This window comes from Lipophrys pholis, assembly GCF_963383615.2.
Source record: "Lipophrys pholis genome assembly, chromosome: 4".
Classification (NCBI taxonomy): Eukaryota; Metazoa; Chordata; class Actinopteri; order Blenniiformes; family Blenniidae; genus Lipophrys; species Lipophrys pholis.
In genome coordinates, this window is record NC_137637.1 from 18,340,306 (window position 1) to 18,358,085 (window position 17,780).

The 17,780-nt window shown below is 41.5% G+C and overlaps 1 protein-coding gene across 2 annotated transcripts in view; it reads left to right on the plus strand.

Annotated features, from left to right (window-relative positions):
• Positions 1–7,042: 7,042 nt before the first annotated feature.
• Positions 7,043–17,780, plus strand: part of LOC308108227 (histone deacetylase 7-like) — a 41,694-nt gene continuing 30,956 nt past the window's right edge. The window contains exon 1 of one of the 2 annotated variants that reach the window (XM_080461027.1): positions 7,043–7,489. In XM_080461027.1, coding sequence (XP_080317153.1) covers positions 7,471–7,489 — 19 coding nt within the window. In that variant the 5' untranslated portion in view covers positions 7,043–7,470. Of the gene's footprint in view, positions 7,490–15,200; positions 15,567–17,780 lie in introns of those variants that run through there. The other variant, XM_080461028.1, reaches the window with a different exon arrangement.

The window sequence follows — 17,780 nt, forward strand, 5'->3', positions numbered from 1 at the left end:
TGTTCTGTACTCGGGCCTCACGCCAATAACATCTAGTTTTGATTCTGTTCTTCTTGCTGAGTTTGCATATTCGTGATCGGTGAGTTTAAATTGCCCATGAAAGAGTGGTGTTTCAGTGATTGTCTAGGTTTGTGTTTTCCCAGCAATGGACGGTGGAGCAGCTAAAATCTATTAGGAGGTCAACGACATTTGACATCTTTCATCACTTTGTTTTGGTGTGTGACAACAGATGATCCTCACAGATCTCAAAGTGATGATTTTCAGCCAGAAGAGACTGCGACCACAGAGAACAGCTCTGAAAAACCAGACCATGAGCTCCACGTGAAGCATCAAACATCAGGTTGGCTGACCTCAGATGAACATTCTTCATCTGAAGACACATGATTAGAAGTAAATACAAACTAAAGCTGCAAAAACAGCAGATACTGGATTCCGTCTCATTAGATGGAGCGTACTGCTGCTCCTCATCCAGCAAATCAGTTTTCACGTCTTTTTGTTAACTCGTTAAACAGGGTGTTTTTATTTTAAAGCTTTGTTGAAGTACATTCTGGGTGGACTTGACATTCCTGAACATATTAACATCATAATTCAGTTCTTCTTTTGTTCGATTTAGACTTCAAAAATACTGAAATGTAGAAAAATAGACTTTTTGGCAGAAATAACAGAGGATTCACACAAACCCTGTTAATTTGCTTGCTTGTGCACGTTGCTCCTGTCACAGTTATTACAATTATTAATGCAACAATCGTCATATTCTGTTTTGTGACCAGTTTCAGCAAGAAGAACTACTAGTAAGACAAACTTTTTCAAAATGATGAATCCCACTTCAAGTTAAAATGAAATGAAAGTCATTTCGTTTTGAACGTTGCATGTCTCCGCGAATATATAATGTTTCCGGACAGGCAGTTACTGAGAAATTGTTTGTACAACAGCTCAAGAGTTAAGGTTACTCCACAGAAACAGTACAGGTCGCCGGTGTGTATTTGTGTGTGTCTGTGTGTGTATACTGTGGTGATGAGAAGGAGCTGCATTTCCGCCGGCACAGGTGCATTGTGACATGTAGCCCCTGCACAAGCTTGATCTCTCACACACACACACACACACACACACACACACACACACACACACACACACACACACACACACACACACACACACACACACACACACACACACACACACACACACACACACACACACACACACACACACACACACACACACACACACACACACACAACAAACTCCCTTCAGATAGGTGTCATCTTCAACCACGACGACGGTGGTATTTTCAAGAGGCATGAAGAGGAGGGGATTTCACAAGAAGTAAAGCCTCAGAGGTTTAAAAAAAAAAAAAAAACCCTAAACTCTTGCAACAAAGTCTGCACATGTGATCCAGGTGTGCACCTACAGTAGGTGTCACATTCTTCTCTTCTTCTCTGCCTGAAGTGCTCGGAGGTTTTCATGCAAGCATTAATGTTTGTATCTACAATACATGTGAGCCGCTGCTGTGGTGTTCTAGCTGTTCTTCATGTTTGTGGTTTTTGGCTTTCAGATTTTTTTATTTTTTTCTAATTCCTATTTTTTTTTTTTCTTCTGTCTTTTGTGTGTATGCTGAAGAAAATGAAGCCCCATCTTCTAAAAAAAATTGGGAGCGCCTCAACAAACCACATGCAGATGCTTTCTAGCACGAAAATACAGACGGTGACACAGAAATGTAACGTTCAGATCTGTATCTTGGCCACATCTGCCTCCATAATTGATGGTAAACAGCTCACGATGCTGTAAATTTATATGGATAAGAACATAAAACTGACCCGACTAATGTCAAGCTGTACTCCAGCCGCCAGCTTTAATGACCAGTACCCTCTTAGTCATTGTGACTTCATGTTTTTTTCCACCACCTCCCACCTCCTCCCACACACACAAACACAGGGATCTGCAATTTGTTGTCCTTTCACCGGGCTTTTTCTGTTAGCCCCTCTCAGCCCGTTTGCGTTTTTTCCCAAGGTTGCTTGGCTATGCGGAGCCCGATTAACAGGAGGTGCATCAGCCCAACTCCGAATCGGTTCTGCAACAGCTGAGCAAAACATCTGCTGGGCCCCCAGTCCCAGCCAGGATGCTCTGGAGTTGATTTAGACCATAGCTTGACATAAACCGATAAATCTGTTGATTCCACTTCCAGAAACGTCCACCCTCTCCACATATTATTACTCTCAGCAAGCCCCCCCCCCCCCCCCCCAGCCCCCCTTTCTTTCTTTCTTTCATCATCTCTTCTGCGGCTGTACCTCGCCCCTCTTCTGTGAATCAACTGCCCGACCTCCACCCTCCTGCTTTGCCTCCCTCTATACAGCTGTTCCTCTGCCTCATGTTGCACATTCTTTCATTCTTCAGGGCTCTGGCTGTCAGGGACCTATTACGCTCTTTCCTGCTGTGTGTGTGTGAAAGAGAAAGAAGCAATGTAACTATTTGAGAGGAATCTGGGGCCTGAAAGACAGTGTACAGCTGCAGCACGCAGCAGACCCCTGTCTCACACACACACACACACACACACACACACACACACACACACACACACACACACACACACACACACACACACACACACACACACACACACACACAGCTGTTTGCCTCTCACCAATTACTGTGGTCCCCGCTGGTCCTGTCCCCTCCGTCCCCCCTCCTCCTCGGTCCCATAAGCACCTTCTTTACTCAAGCTATTTTTAGCTCAAGAGCCAAGGAGGGCCTGGGGCCCCTTCACGGGCATAATCACAGCATCCATCATGCAACCACTCCTTTTGTCTCCCACTGTTGGAACTTCCCCTCTCAGTGTCCTCCCCATCTTTCAGGCACATGCTCAGGTAATATACTTGGGAATGCTAAACAAAGGAAAAGCGCCACACAAAAACAGGCACCAGGCCGACAAACAACAAAGCAATTAGTCAGTGTTTGGTCTGGCTGGGACAACCGTGACCTTTCAGGAAACTCCCCCTTCCTGTGAGAGACGGGTCGGCTCACCACTCGGGCTGACTGAAAGCCGAGACGCACAACACAAAGCATTCTTGAAAGTACGCGAGCACGTTTGGCACAGTTGGTAAATGAATTGCTTTTGAGGTCACGACAACCTACTCGGGAGATGTCAGTGCCTGTGTGGTTGAGTGATGTTGCTTGAAATATGTCAATACTTTCTCACATATTTTTCTTCTCATTGTCTATTCTTTCACATTTTTGTGACATTAAACAAATCCCCCCCCCCCCCCCCCCCAGACAAAGCTAATAATACCTCCAGACCTGTCCTGATGTTAAAAAACAAACAAACTATGAAATATTCTGCTTCAGCTGCACGGTTATGGTTTCCTCACACTGACCCTCTCTGTGTAAAACTTGCATGTTCTCTCTGTGTACGCATCAGCTCTCTCCAGCTATTCCAATTCCCTCTCAAAATCCAAAACATGTATTTGAGGCTGATCTATGACTCAAACTTGACTTTAGTTGTCAAAGTAAGTGTGTGAGTGACAGTCTCTCTGTCTTCGCCCTATGATGAACTAGCAACCTGTGCTTTATGTTCCATGCCATTGCATTTTCATAATAGCACACAGAGTTAAGCATTGACTTTGAGGGGACTTGGATATGAACTGTGATTGCAGCAGAAAGGACCAAACTTACTAAATCTGTACTGTGAGTTGCAACGACTTGCAGCAATTCCTGAATTAAAAAAAAAAAAAAAAAGGAGAGCAGCTGAGTAGATTCAGCTGTCGTCGTTCTCCTCTATAAAAAACATTGGTGAATATCCCAGTCCTTAACAAACCATCAAGTGGTTAAACAAAACTATAGAGGCATCATCATGTTCACCAGAGAGATTTCACTTTATTTGCTTCTTTCCAGCATCTGGATATATCAACTGGTATATATAAAGCCGTAAGATGAGTCACTGGGCTGAATAAAACCAAGTTGAGTGATGAATGCAGTGGTGATTTTTAACCATAAAGCACTTTTATGGTGACGGAATTTGATATAGAAGTGTATTTAATCGAAGAGATTTTAGATTCTCGTTGTACAAAATGTGTATTTGAGGGATGATGTATTTTTTCTGAGGAATCAAAATAAAACTAAATTATCTTCTGCGTGCGTACGTAAATACTTAAGAACTTAGTTGTGCTGTCAGTTACTATCAAACTATCCAGATGTATTCATTATTTGATGCTGCAATAAAAGGCATCTATTACTTTAAACACACTGAAAATCCTTAAATAGCAAAGAACAAAAGGATAAGGGAAGCAAAAACAAACAAAGATAGCTGTTTGGAGTTTGATGACACATGTCCAGTAATTTTCCCTCTTTTGTGATCTGTCTGGCAGATAAAGGTGTGTGTGTGTGTGTGTGTGTGTGTGTGTGTGTGTGTGTGTGTGTGTGTGTGTGTGTGTGTGTGTGTGTGTGTGTGTGTGTGTGTGTGTGTGTGTGTGTGTGTGTGTGTGTGTGTGTCCCATTCCTACTGCTTCTCCACACACTCATCTTTCGGGACTTTTAACAGGCTGCATGCGCCTCATTTTTCCAGATGAGCAGATCCCATTGTATTACTCAAGGACTCCCAGTCTGCTTCTTATCAGCCTGAACGTCTTTCTTCTCCTTTTCCTCTCTGCCCTCCGAAAGGAACAGGTTCGCCATTTGTATCAAGTTAACCACGAGGGTCCGACTTCCACTGATTGCTCTGGATTGTGAAAAATGTGTGTTCAGGGGTCTTGGAGCGTGTGTTCATCGAATGCAGATTGTTTCTGTTATGCATATTAAAACTGGCATCCTCCTTGAGTGGAAATTCTGATAAGTTGCTCTCACGGAGGTCACCGCTAAAGTGATGAAGCACAGAGGAAAGATTTACTTCAACTTCATTAAATACTTGTTCCATACAGGCATTTGCATCTTTTAGTTATTTTTTTTATAGTTCTTTGGCGGGGAGGGTTACTTTTTTGGGTCTTTTGTATTTTTTTCACCTTACTTAAAGTTTTCACATTGTATCCCCCCACCCCCCCCACCCCACCCCACCCCCTCCATACAGTTTGTTTGAGGAGAAACTGAGACTGACTAAAGCCGACCTCGCAATCCCCCTCACTCGCTACGAAGACAAAGGGTCATAACCCCCAAACATGAGTTTCCTTTGGTCAGTATGTTTTCCCAAAGGATGAAGTTACATTTGCAGCAGAGGGCTAATCCATGGCTGGAAGGAGGGCAGCAGCAGAGGCAGGCAGACCACACATCAGTCGAGGTCAGGAGAGCTGCAGACCTTTTAGCTGCATTTCTCCGCTGCAGACAGAGGAAGTCATGGAGCATGCACTCCCTAAAACCAACACAGGTTAATTCTGTCCAACAGGACTAATGTGTGTCGGCTTAGCGGCCGTACACTGTCTGCTACCCGCTTGTTATGTCTGTCTGAGGCGTCGTTATGTCTGCAGAAGGGTTTGAGGCCAATCAGATAATGTTTGCTTTAATACAACAAGTGCAAATTGAAGTGAAACTTAGCAGGAATGTCAAAATGCATGTCATTCCTGCAAATATATAAAAGCATTAATGGGACTAATGGGGATGTGTTTCACACCGTTCTGGATTGATTGGTTGGTTGGTTGGTTGGTTGTTTGGTTGGTTGGTTGATTTCATTGTCAAGCACCATCATAGCTTTCAGCTGACACAACCTTATCAAACAAGCATATAACATCCAGCTCCTCAAAATTCGACAAAGGAAAGAGAAAGATTGATTCATGGTGAATACAATAAACTTTGTATAAACATCCTCTACAAACAAATGTCTCTTCATTAAAAAGCCATCAGCTCTCTGCATCAAAACAAGTCGGGATTTTCGAGGTGGATATTTTTAAACATGGTTGTGATACAACCAGGACAACATTTGTTTAAATAAATCCATCCTCATAGATAGTTAAGATCACAGAGGACACAAATGGTCTTCAGAAATACTAAAGACTGTCTTCCACTGTCTGACTACATTGTGAAATCATGCAAGAATTTACAGCTAAACAATGTATGTGTATTGCAGGAGCTCCATTTATATGGCTTGATTGTTTTACTGCATGAACACTGGTCCAACCCAACATTTTTAGAGCTCTGATGTTGCAGATATAAATGAGTTCATGCTATTCACAGCTCTGGCCCGGGACAGATCTGAATAAACCGCACCATGTAACTTTCATTTTCTGATTTTACTTTAGGGCATATATAAGTTTACAATAATTACCGTCCAAAAACTGTAATGCATCTCACAGCTATAACTTGTATTTGCAATAATCAATTTAATACGACTGCTATAGACTATCAAAGCAACTCACAAGAAGGCTTGTGAGTAAATGAAGCTGTAACAGGTTGAAAGCGCCAAATACCCCAGAGCTGTTTTGTGCTAAATCGCCCACCTACTGGCTATTTTCTCCCTCATTATTTCTACTCAGGCTGACACGTAATTGCTGGGGTATAATATGCCGACTTATAGGGAGTATATCACTGAATGCTCCATTTGTAAAGCAAGAGGTCGACTGACAATAGAAAAAGCTCAGCGAGAAAATACTTATCAGGAGAGATGATCTGAAAGAACATAAATACACACAAATACAAAAAAAAACAAAAAACATGTAAGTCATTACAAGACTGGTGTAAATAATGTTTTTATTTTGTCACATTAACTGAAACAAAAAGTGCTAGTTTCAGCACTTCTAAGTGTGATTTGTCACACTTTCACAGCTGTTATAGTTTTTTAGGTTTTTTTTCCCATGCTTGAATTAAGTTTAATGCCTGATGTGGTCCTGTGTGTACTTTGTGCATCCCAAAGCGGCACTTCCTGCCATTGTCCGTCACACACACACACACACACACACACACACACACACACACACACACACACACACACACACACACACACACACACACACACACACACACACACACACACACACACACAGTTTTCACAGCCCCCGTCTCCTTCCACCCTCCCTCTCGGGAGCTAGTGGGCCAGGGGGCAGAACTGCAAAAAGTTACAGGGGGGGGTGGTTGAGGGGTGATAGGGCAGAGCAACTGTGTCTTCTTTGTCAAAAAGAATTAGGGGGAGTGATCAAGTGTACACAGAGAGAGAGAGGGAGAGAGAGGGAGAGAGAGAGAGAGAGAGAAGAGAGAGAGAGAGAGAGAGAGAGAGAGAGAGAGAGAGAGAGAGAGAGAGAGAGAGAGAGAGAGAGAGAGCAATGTAGTCTGGAGGAAGTTCAAGACAGAAAAGTCAGAGGGAGCTCGCTGTGTCAAGCAGTCAGACTGTGACTCTCACTTTGTCAGAGCACAGCGGGACTCCAGCACTGCAGCACCACTCCCCTGTCAAGTCAAAGCAGGAACTATCTTCTTCTTCTCCCCGAGGCTCCCACTCTGTCCCACCACTGCCTCTGTGCCTCACTGTGGACCGCCCTTGGAGCACGGATGAACCTCTGAATGTCAGCTCACAAAACCGGTGAGATATTTTGCACGTTGTCTCAGTTTGTATTTCTGTCTCTGAACAAATGGGTCCCAGCTGCTTAAAAGTCATGTGTCTTCTTTAGTCGCTTCTAGTGGCCGGTAGGCAGGTCAGAGATGGTTTCTGCTCTTCTGGCTGTTTTGCAGATGCAGACAGAGTTTTGCTCAGACTAAAGATGATCCATCCAATTCTTGCTTCGGTTCATCTTCTGGGTTGCTCATTAAAAAAAAAAATCCTCCGTTTTGTTTTTATTCTGTGGTGAAACAGTTATTCCAGGATCTCAGGTAGCTGCTCGCAAATTCTTCACATTCATGGAGATACATTGAAATTACAAGGGGGACAGTGTGGTAAGTAACAGAAGTATATCATAGTGTGCTTCATTTTTCTGGTTTCATTTGTTTTGGTTTGGAAGTGTTGTTTCCCAGGATGGGAAAGGGGGGGAGAAAATTGGAAACAGAAAGACCCACCCTGTGGAGCTCCTCTGTCCACGAGAAAGAGTGCAAAGAATGAGGAGACACAAAACAACGGTCCCTCGCCGCAATGAACTCAGTGAGCTCGGAGTGATACAGAGATGGGAGGAGGAAGAGGATTGTTCCGCAGTCAGAATTAATTGAGTTGCAGTAACACTGACCGTCCTGTTCTATCAAGCAAAGACCCTGTAAGTGAGGAGCAAACACTGGCGATGTGTTGACATGCCACATCGGGCTCACGGGTGCATATATCTCTTGCCCGCAGATGCATCTCTTAATAGAAAACTCCACCAGCACCGTACATCACATCCCCACCGCCTCGTGTCGTTAAAACCGCATTATTAGAAAGTAGGTAAAAAGTTTGCAGAGGCGACTGTGTGGCAGATTTAGCTTTTCACCCCCTCTTCCTTGTTTTTGTGCGCTCGGCATAAATCTTGCTGCTTGAGATGAAATGCTGGCCTCAGCTTTTGCTTGCTCTGTTGCCCAAAACACTAAAGTTTTGCACTATTTTTACCCTCCCATGTGGCTCCATTTTTAGAGACAAGTCTGGTGGTTTGTTGAACCATAAATCACTCTTTAATTGCCCTGTGTCCTCTCCAAAAATAATGGGGCTTTAATGATGACATCCATGGTTTGGTTTGTATTTAACTCAGAGACGAATATTGCAATCTTGTATTCGAAGGAGTTTGATATCAAAAAAATGACTTTGTCTGGTTTAATGACAGACAAAATCGACACGATTAAGCAAGACTTTAGAAAATATTATCCTGCCATAGACTGTGTTCTGCTAACGTGCTGATAGATTTAACCAGGAATAAATCGATTGGGAGAATGAATTGCTGCCCTGTGCAGCGGTATCAGTGTTATAGAAGTGAAATGTCCTTTGGCAACATGTGAAATTTGTCCAAGCAACCAAACTGTACGGAAGACATGATGAATGTGACGGTGTGTAACCGTGTCATTGTGATAGATCATCAGACAGCCGATTTGTTTGGCTTGTAAAGGTCGAGGGGCAGCAGGTTAAGAGGCCACGATCAGCTAAAAGTGTCCCTCAGGGACATAACTCTCCCTCTTCGGACTCAGACTACAGGATTGAGGCATCTGAGGGCACAGAGGGACAATTTCATGTTCAGAATACATTATCATCATGTCAAACCTCTAAGCCTCAAGCTAAAGTTTAGTCATAATTTCTTCATGGCAAAATGTTGTTTGATAAAAACTGGCGGTGAATTTTTTTGTTTTATAATGTCTGCGTGGTCAAAAGCATCTCTTTGTTCAATTCAGAAAATGACCTTCACCTTTTTCAAGATGCTGAATGACAAACATGTTTCAGCCGGCTTTACTGCGAGCGATCCAAAATGGATCACCTTTCACTATCTCAGTGTGAAGAGGGCTCTTTGTGATAGGAGAGGCTGCGGATTGAGACCGAGTGAGAGCTGCGAGGCGTCGAGCAGCGAACACGAGACAAGTGGCTGACGCGACAGAAAGCCCAGCGCCTGGTTATGGTTACACCGTCAGACAGCACTGGAAATATATAAACTAATTACTGCAACTAATTATTTATATTTATTATTAACAGTATCTGTGGCATTGCATGTAATTGTCTCAAGTAGATTCGTCCTCATGATGTGCATGTCGCTATATCACATGTTATTGTAGTGTAGTGTAACCTTCATGGTCAGTGATTGTAACTATGTTATTACTATAATCATGCAATTAGTTTGGGAGGTTCAGTTGGTATATTGGCTCATCCCTATAATGGTAAGGTTGGTAGTTTGTTTTTTTTTATCACTAATTACACAGTGAATTATTTCAATTTCACCGGTGGAAACTTAGAATTACTGTCCTGATAAAGCTAAAGCTGTTTGACCAAAACATATCAAATATGTTTTGTTTGCATTAACATACAAGCAAAATAAAGAGCCGTGACCTGTGTTGTGCTTTTATAGAACCAGTTATTAATGGACAGCCTTGATGAAAATGTTAGAGTTTACGACAGCTTCAGTGAGGCTGCCCCCTCTCAGGTTGGTTCACTTTGACATGTACAATAAATAAGCAGCCACATGTTCAAAGGCTTGCAAAAACTGTTTCTTAAACCTTGTGTTTGAACTTTTTCCACACGTGCTCACTCGGGAGTGCGAAGGCGTCGTAAAGCAACGCGGTTTCCAGCGTCACAGTCTGTTTCCAGAGAAACTAGGCGAGCGCTGAGCGTCGTCGCTCCCCTCTGTGGTCTCGCTTTGCTTTGCTGTTGGGGATGGAAAAGGCTTTAGATGCTACCCACCGCTGTGAAGCAGCCTCCAGCACCTCCTCGGTTCAAAGTTACCGTGCAGCTGCCAGCTCCGGCTCGGTGGGACCTACCTCAACATGCTTTCTCTTTAACATACAACGTTTGACGGAAAACATTGATGTGCTGCATTCTCACAGGTTTACATTTGAAATAAACTTCACGATTTCATTTCATGGCTCATTTTTATCCACAAACCAGTTTTATTTATATTACTTTGTTCTTGTCACGCTGATAATCCTGTACAGCACTGAGACGGTAGAAGATATTTAGTCGTGAAAAAACTTAGAAAGTTAGATAGAACACTATCCCCCCCAAAAAAGTGTATTTACTTCGGTCGAAATATGACTTAATACTATATATAACACATGCCCAGTTTTACTTCATATTGGTCCTTTGTGTGTGACGTTTGCACCTTCTCCTTGAGGGTGCATGGATTTTCTCCCCAGTCTCAAAACTTGTATTTATGGTGAACAAGTGACTCTAAATCTCCCCTATAGAATGAATGTGACTGTCTGTCTCCCAGTGTTTGACCTGTGATGGACTGGTGACCTGTCCAGGGTGAACCCTGCCTTCTCCCACACTCAGCTTTAATCAGCTCCGGCACCCCGCCACCCCGAGGTGGATAAAGTGGTACAGAAGATGGATGGATGGAAAAACAGGCTGAGCTATTTCACTGATATGTGTGACTTGTTTGGGGGGGGTTATAGGATGGTAATTGTGGAGTTTTGCTCTTCTTTCCAACTGCGGGGTGACCAATGAGTCCCTGTGTCAAACCTAGTAAACCTTTATTAGCTATCAGAGAAAGAAGATTGACAGAACATTGTAAAAGTAACACACGCAGATTGTAAGTTCATTCTGCACTTAAGACATTGTTTTGCCTATATTCTCATGTCAGAGCCCGTTATGCGTATATATATATGAGTGTGTGCTGGGTAGATTGACCTCCAAGATTAAAAAAACGAAATCACGTACATTATCCACATCAAATCGTTGATATCAGAGGGAACAATGACTCCCTGTGCACAGAGAAGACGTTGTCTGTTGGTGTTTACGTCTGATCAGAGATATTGCTTTGACCTGTTTGCGCATAATTGTTGTTCACGCCCGAACACATTTTGATGCATGGAATCACTTTCTTACCCCCTATATCTTTCCCCCGGCTTATTTCTTTCTTTTTTTTCTTTCTTTTTTTAATACTTTCTGGCAATCTGCCCTGCAACTGCTGCTCCCTCCATCACTGTATTGCCTGACCACATTCCTCTCATTCCTATCGGCTTCCTGTGACTGGAAGGGAAGAAAGCCCCACAGGCCACAAACCTGCACCTTCCAGTCTTGCCCCTGTGTGCCACATGTGTTAGTTCTCTTCTTCATTATTATGTTATTCAGGTTTTTTTTAAAGTCCAGCAGTTTAGTTAGAAAGTTGAATCACTGTGAGAGTCTAGTGACAGGATGACTTTTCCAGAACATGTTGTTCACTTCAAGGTGTGGATGCTTTTAATGAACACTGTTTTATGACTCTGCTGATCTCTCTCAAGCATCCATATAATTATGGATAAAAACACAAAGGCTGAAATACTGATGCTCTGATCCAAACACTGACAGCGCTCCCGCAGCAGCAGTGATCTAATGTTCAAGCTCTTCAGGTTAACAGAAATACATACGCAGGTTGTGCAAGGCCAATGAATAAAAAAATCTTCATCAGGTTAGAGATTATTTTCTCATTTTGAATAAATGTAAATGTATGTTTTTCATACATTCAAATTATGGTTGAAGAAGTCCTATTACGCAACAATTTTTTTTTTTTTTAATTAACTTGATTTTAAAAGAAGAAGATTTTTTGGGAGCGAACATTTCCAGGCAGTCTTTTTATCTTTTATCTGCACACTGGGTGAAGCCCCTGCTCCTCAAACTGGAATGTTATGAAATTCAATTTACTTGAGCGTTTCTCGGATTATTCAGGCCACCATCGGCCCCGTGACTCCAGGACGGAACTGTTATATCCTGCCAAGAGAGCAGGGGGAAAAGACACACTGTTGTTGGAATTAGACAGCTGATGTTGTTGATTGTTGTCCACTTTTTCTCCTGACTCCATGATGGACCAGGAATGCCCCACCAGGCACAAACGTTGTCATGACATGAATTTTCTCTTTTTTTGGGGGGGGGGGGGGGGGGGGTATCAACAAGTGTCAATGCAATAGCTCAATAAGTGTGCACAATAAGTCTGAAGTGGACACACTAGGAAACAAACTACACTCTGTAATTCATTTGTAGACTTTGGTTCAGTTTGCTCGTGTGCTCATGTGAGATGAAATAGGACATTGTTGTCCTATTCAGTGACATTAGTCGACAATGCTCAGTAAAAAAATGATATTTTCTCTTTTTTGGGGGAGTCGTCAGCCTGAAGTGAACCACTAAATGCAATGTCATCTGCATATTTGCACATAAATAGCTCAAATGAATTCTATATGCATTGAAAGCTTGTCGACAGTGTGTCTGTAAACAAACAAGGGAGAGTTTTGAGAACCGCTATTCCTGGAAAGGTGCGTATCGTGTGTGACATAACCAAAGTGACTCAGTCTGTTGTCATTCCGTGTACTTTATTTTTACATCTCGCTACACCTGTACGGCCACTTTCCTTTGGAAGAACATTCAAGCAGTAATGTGTTTATGCGTGTCTAGTAAACATTGTAGTCTGTGGACTGTGCCTACAGAGTTTTATTGCAGACATTCTAATGGGTCATAAGCATGAGTGACATTTAAATAATTGTTGGTTGATTGGTTCCAACAACCACGCCTGTCTTAATTTCAGACTTCTGATAATGCTCCCGTTGACTCACTGTCACACAGACATAATTCACACGGGCAAGTGAGTAATAGAGCTTTTGTTGCTACCTATTAATAGTAACACCTGTGGGTTTACTATTGTGAATAGGAACACCTGTCTGCTTGGTCTATTTTTACTTTGCATTTATTATCATACAGTAAACACAGAAAGACGCTCATAAACGTGTTGTCACGCAAATGAAAACCTCCATTGCTGGCATCTCTGTGGGTGTCCAAAACAACAAAAATGAACTCGGAGCGTAGAAACGCCTTTTGAGTGAGCGTTTGTTGAGATCAGAGGCTTTTCTTTCACAGTCCTAACCAGAGGGCCTCAGACAGTTTCGGGGGAGGCACAGTGAAAGTAATAAAATATGACATCCGTTATAAAAAGATGACGCTGCTTTCACTTACTAATAATTGTGTGGTTGTTGTGAATGAATAAAAAGGCTTACATTGGTTTGGAGTTTATATAGGTTGCAGTGGTGTCCATTTTCGTAAAGAACAAAATCTAATAATGACTCTTTTGCAGACTAAAACTAAGTTTGCGTTGATCTAGGATTAAACAATAAAAATCATTTGGACAAACAAGGAAAACAAAACTAAAGAATGAGGAGGTAAGCTGAGGGTAGACTCATTTCTGGTTGTTACACATTCTTTTGAATTATTTTACTGCCCATAAACATGAGGATTATCTCTGTTTATAACGTTGTTATAGCAACAGCGCTTTCCTGACTATCAATCATTTCAAACGTTTCCTCACCTTTCTTTGGATTCAGACTACTTTTAAAGCATATAGAAGCATAGTAATTTAGATTTTTTGTCTGTTAAAATGATCCATATGTGAATTGTCAGAATGATGGAAGTCTACCCCTCTCCAGTCTCATTTTCATCTGAGACTAAATTTACTATTAACTACTAAAAACAACTGTCATAGCTGTTATACTCTTGGTTTTTCACAGTAGTTTAATTTATGTTGTTTTGACTTCATCATGTTTGCATTACAACCCCATCTCAAAGTGTGTTTGATAAATTAAGAAGCCATTAGTTTTGAACATTTTGGATTATCTCCTGCTCTGGTTTCGCATTATTAAACAAATTATTCTTTAAGGTAAAGGCAGAATGAGATGAGAAAGGAAACATATTTCCATTCTGGGGTTGAAATATCTGCAAAAGGAAAATTTCAGCACTTGTGTTGTTAAGGATTAATTCAAAAGCTACTTATTTTATGTTGGCCAACTGTTCGAGTCAGTCTTAAAACAAGCAAAGATTCCAGGTTATAGAAATATGTTGTAAAGTGTAAAACTGACCAATATGCCATCATATTTTAAAAGTTCTAGTTACTAGAGACCTTCAAAAATGTGCTTTTATAAATAAAATATTACTAGCTTTTAATTATTAGTTAAAATAAACAACATAAAGCTGGAAGTGATAAATGGCATAAGGCATCACAAAGGGTCAAAGGATCAAACAAAAGACTCGTGGGACAAATCCAACATATAACATGCTCCCATCTGAACCCAGAAATGACCAAGCAAATTGAATAAATTGTCATCAACTTTAGAACACATCTTTTAGGCTTTCTAAAAGCTACAAAATGCAACAGTTGTAGAGGTTTCTTGGACATTTCCTGTATTTTGCACAAGGAAATTGGTTTTACATTGAGATTGCAGTCATTTTTGGTTCTAATTGTAAAGTGTCTTGCAAAAACATACACTTTTTCAAAACAATGAAAATATTTCGAATTTAAAATTTGAAAGGTTAATATGCCATGAGTTTTACCTGTCTGGCCCCCTCAAGAGGAATTTGGGAGGTTTTGTCGCCCCTGAACTGAAAAAAAAAAAAAAAAAAAAAAGGTCAAATGAAATAAATGAATCGTGTACTTAACGTTACACAGATTTAAAGTCGTTTTAACGCCGCAGGAAAATGTTTGAAGCAGAAATAATTTTAATAAATTTGTGTGTGGGCGGGTGACCACGCGCTCTCACGCACGCACTTCTCGTACGCACGCGGACCGTCCTTTACCCGGCCGGGGGCAGCAGATGGAGCTCGCGCACCAGCAGCGGAGGAAAGTGAGACTTTCCGGCTGCTTCTCGCAGCAGTTTGACCAGCGGGTTTGTTTGTTTTTTTCAGACAAGCAGAGCAGGGAGGAGACAGACAGACACTCACAGAGCAGAGCAGCGCTCAGTGACAGCTTTTCTCCTGCAGAGGTGAATTACGGAGCGTTTCGGAGCAGCTCTACGCCTCCTGACAGCGGCGCGTCCTCACGGGTCGGAGCTGCGCTTTTCCAATGAGATCTCAAGGAGCAGCCAGTCACTTTAACGACCACTTCAGTCTTAAAACAAATATGAATTTACCAGAGATAGACCGCTGGACGACGTTTACATCCATCTTTACAATTCTCTGACTTGTTGCTGCTTCCAAAAGATGTCTTTCACTCCCTCTTGTGTCGAGTGAAAGTGAAAACGCGTCGTTTTGTGAGCGTCACCTCTAAAAGGTAGGCGAGTTTTCTTTTTTCTCTCTCTCTCTCTGCTAAAGTAGACAAAAGACTGATGTGAAATTTGCAATTTCTTTGCCTTTTGGAGGGCTGAAAGGCACGTCAGCTGTAATAGTTACTTATTTGTGTTGGAAAAAGTGAAGAATGTTACAGTGTTCATGTTAAACGTTTGGCCTGTCAACAAAACCAGCAGGTGTAAAGCTCACTAGAAGCCTAGAGTTGCTTTCTAAGGCAATAAAAATGAATACATTCTTTTTTTCTTTTTTTATCAAACGTATCGCATCTCTAACACAAGGTGCAGTGGGTAATTATCCTAATGTGACAGACAGCAGCCATGTCTTAAGGGGATATGTGAGGCAAATGATTGTGCAATTATGGCATTAAAGCCTCATTGTGAGTGCAAGTGTAGGGTTTCCTGCTGGATGTGTTTTCTGCTCATTGCCAAAGCTTGACTCAATCGTTTGGTTGTTTGAGGGGGCAGCTCAGTATGCTTCATTATGACAGAGGTCTTAGAAATGTGTCCCATCCCCACCCATAAGCCTCCCCGTTCTCTGGGAAATAAAAACACTTGTACACACACACACACCCACAGCAGCCATGTGCGCTATAATTCTGTCATGTGTCCAGGTCCTTTCTCCCCTCTCGGTAGAATGTGAGGTCATTGCCTCGGTGCTGTTGCAGAGATATGGTTACAATAGTTTCATGTGGTCCACGCCAGAGGAATCATTTCTGCCCGTTTCTGTTGCGTTTTGGATGTCTGTCTATATGTCATGTGTGTCACTTTGGCATGCCTCACTGCAGCATCACTCATCACAATGACAAGAATTCTAGTTGAGCCACGAATTGTGACGGAAGTTTGTCTTGTACATTATATAACCACAGTTAGGTGAAGGTTCGGGTGAAATTTGGCCGGCATAAAAATGCCAATAATTGCTGCTCGTGCCGCAAATGTGGACATTCTCTCTGTGGTACACCAAGATGTTTTGCTGTCAGCATAAATCATCTCTCTCTCTTGTTTTTGTTTTTTGTTTTGTTTTGTTTTGCAAGTAAAGCTTGTTATTCATATAACTGTCATCAGACAAATGAGCTATGGTGGTTTGACTCATAGTTCTTCAAACATCCCCTGTCGAAACAAATGTGGGGGCTGGAGAGCTATCTATCTATCTATCTATCTATCTATCTATCTATCTATCTATCTATCTATCTATCTATCTATCTATCTATCTATCTGTCTGTCTGTCTGTCTGTCTGTCTGTCTGTCTGTCTGTCTGTCTATCTAATTTGATATTTAATTATATATTTATTATTTAATGCTCCAAAAGAAATCATGATATGAATAAATAAATAAATAAATAAATACAGTGAAACTATTACCTTTATTTTTAAACATACATGTTGTTGAGTGAGTTTGTTCGTGACAAACGATCTTTACGAAAGGAGCTCAAGTGCGAAACCTACCGACATTAACAGTCTTCTCGTGAAATTTAGATTTTTAATTAAAATCCTGCAACCAGCATTACAGCAAGAGCTGTACTCTTTATTGTCTAACTGATATCCTAACTTGATAAAGGTCAGGAAAATCCATCATAACGTCTCGGTGAGAGACAAAACGTGCAGGAGTTTTCGGGGGAAGCAATGTAGTTCAAGCCTTCTCGGCTCTTATACTTAGAGAACTTCTGCCTTAAATGCTGGTTTAGATGAACTAAATTGCCTGCAGAATTCACCCTTCATGTCTCATATACCGCTTTGCCTAAGTTGGCAAGGTCCAGGGACACACTGGTCAGGCCACCAGTCCCTCACAGTGCAAACACAGAGACAAACAGTCACACACACTTATATACAAACTTACAGTCAATATAGAGCCAATTCACCTCATATACATATATATCCTGAAAAATCCATGGACCCTAAGTTCGCAATCTTACAGTAAACATGTGTATTTGGTGTTATTTTTCATCTTTATGTGTCTCAAATTTCGCTAATTGGAGATTTAGTAGCAGAGCTCCTACAAATACCACATTAATGTGTGATTATTAATCAGTTAACTTTCTTTAATTGAAATGCAAAACAAATAACATTAAAAAAACTTTGAAGAAAATCATCTTCCAATCACATAGCATGACTTTGTTTATGACGTTGTGATAAATAACTCTTTGAAGTGAGTGTGAAATAATTGTGTATGTTTTCCAAAGGATTATTCTATTAATCATTTTG